This window comes from Branchiostoma floridae, chromosome 5, assembly GCF_000003815.2.
Source record: "Branchiostoma floridae strain S238N-H82 chromosome 5, Bfl_VNyyK, whole genome shotgun sequence".
In the NCBI taxonomy this organism is placed as follows: domain Eukaryota; kingdom Metazoa; phylum Chordata; class Leptocardii; order Amphioxiformes; family Branchiostomatidae; genus Branchiostoma; species Branchiostoma floridae.
In genome coordinates, this window is record NC_049983.1 from 13,744,530 (window position 1) to 13,752,292 (window position 7,763).

General features: G+C 41.2%; 1 protein-coding gene across 1 annotated transcript; it reads right to left on the reverse strand.

Annotated features, from left to right (window-relative positions):
• Positions 1 to 311: 311 nt before the first annotated feature.
• Positions 312 to 7,759, reverse strand: LOC118415266 (protein mono-ADP-ribosyltransferase PARP3-like; the record flags this gene model as incomplete). The annotated part of the gene is given in 10 exon segments (XM_035819719.1): positions 312 to 1,242; positions 1,596 to 1,742; positions 1,956 to 2,133; positions 2,876 to 3,121; positions 3,405 to 3,625; positions 3,827 to 3,962; positions 4,389 to 4,586; positions 5,918 to 6,049; positions 6,668 to 6,804; positions 7,583 to 7,759. Coding segments are annotated over 10 exon segments (1,746 nt in total). The 3' UTR covers positions 312 to 1,066.
• Positions 7,760 to 7,763: the final 4 nt, after the last annotated feature.

A 7,763-nucleotide genomic window follows, 5' to 3' on the forward strand; every position in this document is an offset into this window, starting at 1 on the left:
AGAAAGTTTCCTTGCCTTTTCTGTAGCAAGATTTTTGAGATATAAAAGGGGGTTTGTAGTTGCCCGCTCACTTAGCAGAATGGCAATTAGAAAATAGTCTGCCAGACCTAACAACAGATAAAGCCTTGTCTAGAGGAAGAGACATTTGCCTATATGTGAATGAAGTTTTAAAGACATTTGGTCCTCTGCAGACCACTGAGGATTAAAGTAGGATTAACAAGAGTGACATTGACCTTGCATCAGCTCTGTGAGTTTGTCTATCTCAGATGGGCTCTACAGAAACAGACAGAATGACAAAGTAAAGGCTCCAATACACCAGTCAACGTGGAATGTATTGAACAAAGTGGGCTACGCAGCATCAAAGATGACGAAAGTATATTGATGATTAAGACATGTCTCTTGAATATGCCAACACTCCTGTACTCATAGTATTTTCCAACTTAATGATATAACCATATCATGTTATATTGCACTTCAAGTTTAAGTACAAATTTGTCTTTATATTCCAACTTTGATATCATAATCTCTCACATTATAAAATTCCGTTTGTCTCTTTCAGTAAATAATAGATTTTTTCTAAATCAACAATAATCATGGTTCCAAATACAAGCATGTCATACAGCATTGAGACAAGCTTTTGTAGAAAAAGAAAAGTCTACCATCTTTCTTTCCTGACAGTTGAAATTTTTAACTTTTGGGGATAGAAGTCAGTTGAACATGCAGCATGTAGTATGGTAGATGCATAGCAGGAACATTATCTCAGAATCATTTTCAAATAATCTCTAAATCATGATTACATACACAGCTAGATACACAATCATATCATAAGATACTTTCCTTAAAATAGGTCATTTTCATTCTGGTATGTCCAGATTCTTTTTCTTTACCACACAGTAACAAAATCCACACCAAGCTTAAGGTAGGCTATCTTTGGTACATCTTAAGACAAAAGCATACCTTGACAGTAAAATCTCATAAATCTGCACTTGTTGTGCTATAATATAAAAGTATAAAAAAAGAAAAACAATTAAAAAAACAGGTGAAACTGTCACTTATTGCATCCTTTCTAACTCCCAAACTTCATCTTGAGGAGATAACGGATGCGGCACTGGTTCTCCTTGTAGACCAGGTATTCACTCTGTGAGAAGGAGCTGCTCTGCCCTTCTGTCTGGTTGATGGGCTGTCCTTGTGGCACCACCACCGTACGGCCGTCCAGCTTCATGGTCGTGTTCTTCTTGGGGTCTGTTGGTCAGAAAGGCAGAGAAGAATTGTATGAGCAGGTTTCTAGAACTCAAATCCTGTGAACAATATGTTTCACTTAGAAAATGGTCCAATGAGGTTGGTGTACAGGAAGAAATAAAGCAAACAACCAGATGCTTTTCTATCATCACTGTCAAATAGTTTCCAGGATGCAGTTTCATTTGTGGTGCTGTAACAGTTACATTTCAACTATAGCTTCCCCTCTTTAACTTCATCACAACCTCAGTACCATAAAGACAAGCCCAAAATGATGTAACAGTGCTGAATGAAGAGATATAAATTGGCAAGTGGCTACTGGTAATATTTCTGTTGCAGCATCCAGTATAACATTTTACCTGGTTCCTTCCGCCCCACAGCCACCACAGAGTCGAACCCTGCAGGCGGTTTGGTGAGGCTGCTGTCATCTCTGGTGATGCGATTCTCCTTTCCCAGGGCAACTTCATTCAGGAACATGATACCAACATTCCCTGAAGCACATCCAACTGGAAGAGACAGCAAAAATTTAGCTAAGTCATGAGGTTTTTTTCCAACAGATATCTACAGTTCAATAACACTTATCATATTAGGATAAAATGACTTGGCAGAAAGAGCTTTTATCATCCAACTGTGACTTTCCTGGAAACCTTATATAACACATGGAGTTGGAGATGGGAAAACGGTCTATTCACCAAATACCAATACATTGCTGAACTTACCATATCCAGCAGACTTGCTGTTTTCCGATGCAAAATAGATTCCTCGCCCGACACGGCCACCAGAGTGCGGCATGATGCGCAGTCCAGTTTTCAAGATGGCCGCGACCACGGCAACGTTTGTCCCGTGCCACAGGAGCTTCCTGTTCTCCAGATGGTCGTGCTCTTGGAACCGATCTCCCTGGGGATGAAAGGTTTGTATTTTGTAAAAAAAAGTGTAAAAGAGATGTTTTAAGAGGAGTAGGGTAGAAAAAAATTGTTGTTCATTTTTGTTGTTTAATCGGTCATTTTTCAGCATATAAAAACTTTCTTCAGATTCGTGTCATGGGGTTCAGATTTTTTTGACAGATGCGGTGAAATTAGTGTCATTCCCAAGAAGCAAGTTTCCATCTCAGGATGGAAAGCTGGGTACTAGAGGCAGATCTGGTTTAAGTTTTCATTCAACAAGGTGCACCACATAAACAGGTGCACTGCACAAACAGGTGCACTGCATGAACAGGTGTACTGCATAACTAGGTGTACCACATAAACAGGTGTACTGCATGAACAGGTGTACTGCATAAATAGGTGTACCACATAACAGAAGCACCACATGAACAGTTGCATCACATAAACAGGTGCACTGTGCACCACATAAACAGGTGTACTGCATAAACAGGTGCACTGCATAAACAGGTGCACTGCATAAACAGGTGTACTGCATAAACAGGTGCACCAGATAAACAGGTGCACCAGATAAACAGGTGCACCACATAAACAGGTATAGTGCATAAACAGGTGCACTGCATAAATAGGTGCACTGCATAAAGAAGCAAACCACATGAACTAGGTGCAAGTGAAAATGCATGTATGCTGATTGGCCTAAGTTCCTTCAACACTACATTGTGATGTGTGACTTTTATAAACAACAAGTGCATACACACCTCCCCACCCCTGTCCACCTTCCACACATTCAAAATCTTGGGATCTCTCCAACCGCTGTACTTGGTGGCTTCAGTGTACTTCTCAATGACTTTGAACTCTTCAGACGATGGCTTCACAAGCTCCAAGCCGCAGTTCAGGAGGTCATAGTTCAGATCCAGAGGATGCTTGATGTCCATGGCCTCTGACCCATCATCTTTGTCTTTGTCCTTCTGCATGGCCTGGGCAATCTCAATGTCACCTAGTACCTGTAGATGGGCAAAGCATGGTCAGGAATGAGAAGAAGCAATGGGAAAACTGCATCTAAGAACTATCCTGCAAGCTCCAATAGTATTGTTGCTCATCATTGAATTCACTGAACATAACAAAACTATGAATGATCGAAGAACTGTCCACTTAAAAGGTATCATTCAAAATGTGAGTAGTAGACCTGATGTACTTTGAATATTGCTAGCAAAATAACAAATGTTGATTTTACCAAACTAAGAAGAAATACAGCAATGGCAAAGCTAAAGCCCTGGTTCTCCTCACCAGTAACATGTCCATTTTCTTCCTCAGCTTCTCCTGATCGTTGATGACTGGCGGTACTTTGCGCCCGAAGTCGTGCGGGATGACAGTGTAGAACCGGGAGGAGAGCTCCGTCAGACGACTGGTCCTGCTCATCTTCAGTTCCTCTTCAATCTCATCCAGAACCTCAAAACCCTTTGCAATCTGAGACTTGCTTAGTTTTCCCAGCGGCATCTTACGGACATCTGATAACAGACAAAAACATCTAAGCTAGGGTATCATACACCTTTTCATAACTTGCATGTATACATGGTTGTTATTCTGTAAAAAATGATAATATAACAGAAAACTTCCTACCCCGGTACATATTTTGCTAAATTCCATAAACTTGACAAAAAATATGTTTTTAAAACCAGAATCATAAACTGCAAAGAAATCTCAGTTACCTATTTCCATCTTTGCCATTTGTTCCTTGAACATGTCGTTGTCAAAGATGAGTTTGATGAGACTCTGGGTGGGAGAGTTTAGGGAGGAGGGGAGGACCTTCCTGGCTGGGCCGTCCAGCTCATCCAGACGAGCAATCTAGATGTAGGAACATGGAGTATGACTTTTAGCACAAAAAATAAGAAACAGATAAATTTCAGTGTCATATGACATATCATGTTCTAGATTATCTGCTATTTTTTGCCTAACCTAGACATGAATGACTGTAAACACAGAAAATGTGGATACCTTGATAGGAAAGCATTTCATATCAGTTCAGTTCAGTCAATCAATTTATCGTAATCATTTCTATTGTGTCTGCTTACTCTGTTGCCTTCAGCATTATGAAGCAAATCCCATAATCATTCAAACATCCAATAAAAACAGATGGTAGTCCTAGCATATACTACTAGAAGATAACTGATAGACAGTCTTGTGGCTTAAATCTAACACTGTAAACTGCAGTTCCCACAAAACATGACAGATGGCAGCCTACAGCAGCCATGGTAACAGGCTCCTCCTGACCTTCTCAGCTGTATCTTGTTCATCCTCCTCTGTCTCGTCTGTGTCCATCTCCAGTAGAGTGTACTTCCCTGGAACAGGAACAAAGCTGCCCCGCTTGCTCCAGTCGTTCTTTGTCTTGTCCTTGAATTTCTTCTCAAAATCCTTCTTGGCCGTCTCAAGGTCCCAAGGGCCCTTCATGGCATTCTGGCCAGGCTCTCCCTGTACAGGACAGGATAGGTCATGGATTAGTGGTCAAGGTCACCAACATCCTTCTGTCTAATTTGGTTTGATTTCTAACAGGGCAGTGGGCAGTACACTACTGTATTGGGACTGGAGTAGCTACCTAGGGACTCCTGAAGTATTCCTCCTCACAAGTTTGCCCCATCACCATTAGAACCCAAAATGGCTTCTTTGAAAGAGAAACATTCTTATAGCATCTTATCCAACACTGGACTGGGTGGGTAGACACAATACATGGGAAGAATACTTGACTTTGATATGTTTCTGGTCTGGATTTTTAAAAATAAAATAATGGACACTACTACTACTACTACTACTGCTCAGTCATTACTGATCAGTCTTATAGAGGGTGTACAGCGTCGTGCATCTAAGTATATACTGGGTGCTGGTCATGAACATCCTGACTACAAATCCAGGTTGACGTCTCTGGGTATGCTACCACTCTCATATAGGAGAGAAGCTGCCGACATTCTACTGTTTGTAAAGTCTATTGGGAACATATATGACTCAGACATAGTGAAATATGTTTCTTTCTCATCTAGAGGGACTAGAAGCTTTAGGGCCAACATGGCAACACCTTTTAGGTCTAAAACTCAACAGTTTGCCACCTCATACATCCCAAGACTCATTAGTATTTGGAATGGGCTGGATGAGAACCTTAGAGCCATGGGCCGCTATGTCTCTCAGTCATCACACACAACTACATTTAAACGTCAGTTGTTAAAATACCTACACAACCGATTCACACACCTTTATAATACAGACACCCCATGTACTTGGACGTCGTTCTGCTCCTGTTCGATGTGCTTCGCAACAAGAGCACGTTAACCGTTCAACTTTGTATATAAACATTGTGCATTTTGTATATAAGTTATATTTTGTTTCCGATTATCACTGTGCATACCATTTTTTGATTATTCTTATTATTTAATTGAATGTGTATTGTATATAAGTTATTGTTTGTTTCCGATTATTCCTGTATATACCATTGTTGACTCTTATTATTTACTTGTATTGTGTATTTTGTTTCGGGGAGACAACTTGCAGAGGTGGTATCACCTGTTTTGTCTCCCCACCATTTATGGGAAGTGTAATAAAGAAATAAACAAATAAACAAATTACCCTGAAAAGTACATTCCATCAAAGCTTCAGCTGGGAAATGGAAGACATTGATCCACAGGACGGGGTCACAAAAGTGAGTAAAGCTGAAAGTAAAACTAGGCAAATATCAACTCATGGACTTAGACTAATCTCCGTAGCTCAAAAGAGTCATCTATCAAAGTTAGGAAGAACTGTAGGCCACAACTTACCACTCTGCCCCATCTGTTCCAAACAAAATAGCGAGATATCCCATTGGTCCTTAGGAGCTGGATGACGTAATACTTGTTGTTGTTGTGCCCAATATTGGTCTGGTTCAACATGCAGTCGTAATCATCCTGTACCTGAAGTAGACAAATGCAATGAATGATGAAGTAGTAAAGACCAGTTTTGTATACACAGACAGGGCTGTCTCCAGCATCCTGGAATGGATATTTGGTTGCTGGGACTAACAAAATTTTTACTCCTTCCTTCAAAAAAATCTGACCTTCATAACATGAAATTGATGAAAAATTTATCTAAGTAAGCTAAAAGTGACAGATTTTAACAACAAAAATTAACATAGCATGTTCCAAAACAATGAGTAAGATGATTAAAAACTAAAGCTCGGAACAGAGCTGGTATGGACACTGGTCATGCAGGGATGGAGGAAAGACATGAACTTGTAAAGTTCACAAGAATTTGGACATGCTAGCACACTGAGTGTGTGACTTACAAATTGTCATGACAAAGATATGTGCTCAAAGGTTGAGAAGGATTGCTCCAATACAATGTTTTGCAAAGCAATGTTTTACTTTTTACTGATTAAGCAATGAAACAAATCGATTTGGAAGTAATTGCAGTTTTCTTCTTTTGGGCATATATTCTCACTCAAGATTCTCTTCAGTTTTGTAGTACTTCAAAAAGATGAATGTTTTCATCTATGAACTTCTAATGGTACACACATACAAATTTGCAAATACCTGAGCACAGTCATGGAAAGGACAGTAGGAATCCACTTTGTACACTTTCTTGGTGGGCGAGGCAGATTTCTTCAGTGTCTCAGCTGCAGCCTTAGCTGTGGTGGGGGCAGTATCCTCTGTCTTCACCTTCTTACCACCTGTTATAAAAGACAGGTGGATCAGGAATCAGGTGCAACAGGAGACAGCTGTATTGGTACACAGGTGTATATATAGACAGGTGTGCCAAGAGACAGGTGTATTGAGAGAGGTGTATCAGGATACAGGTGCAACAAGAGACATGTGTATAAGGAGACAGGTGTATTGAGAGAGGTGTATCAGGATACAGGTGCAACAAGAGACATGTGTGTATATGGCGACAGGTGTATTAGGAGACAGGTGTGTCAGGACACAGGTGTATCATGACACAGGTATATCAGGACACAGGTGTATCTAGACACCAGGGCATCGGAAGACAGGTGCGTCAAACTTGCTATGCTATGTAAATCTACTGTACCACAAATACATCCATACGGTGTCTATTTTGTATTTGATTGAAAAAGGGGAAAATCGAATGTTCCGACGCCTCTGTGTTAGGGTTAGGGTTACGCGGCGACTGTTCTCTTGATCTTGATCTTGATTGGGTACTGGACAATGCCCCTCAGTTGGGGCAAAGCGTCCAGGGGGAGTGCTGCGCCTTAATGTCCCCTGAGGCGTCGGAGAACTGCCTCCTTGAACTTTGGAGCGTCTGTGATCTCCGTGACCTCGTACGGTAGAGAGTTCCAATCTCTCACGGTTTGTGGGAAGAAGGAATATGTTGGAACATAGTGGTGTCAGAACATATGGGTGTCAGGGTTTAATGGAAAAAGGACAGTATCTTTTAAAAATCATTTCCAGCCAGGATCCGAAAAAACAACAGGACCAAGAAGATCCTCTCACCTGCCCCTGCATGGTCCTGTAGCCTTTTCACCAGAACTGCCTTGGTTCCACCTGTCCCCAGCCCCAGCTTTGTGCACTCCTGTTTCAGCTGGGCCACTGTCATCTTGCTGGGGTCGGGGATGGTGCAGTCTCCCTCTTTGGTCGCTGCTGCTTTCCTCTTTGCTGCACGAGGCATGTGTAC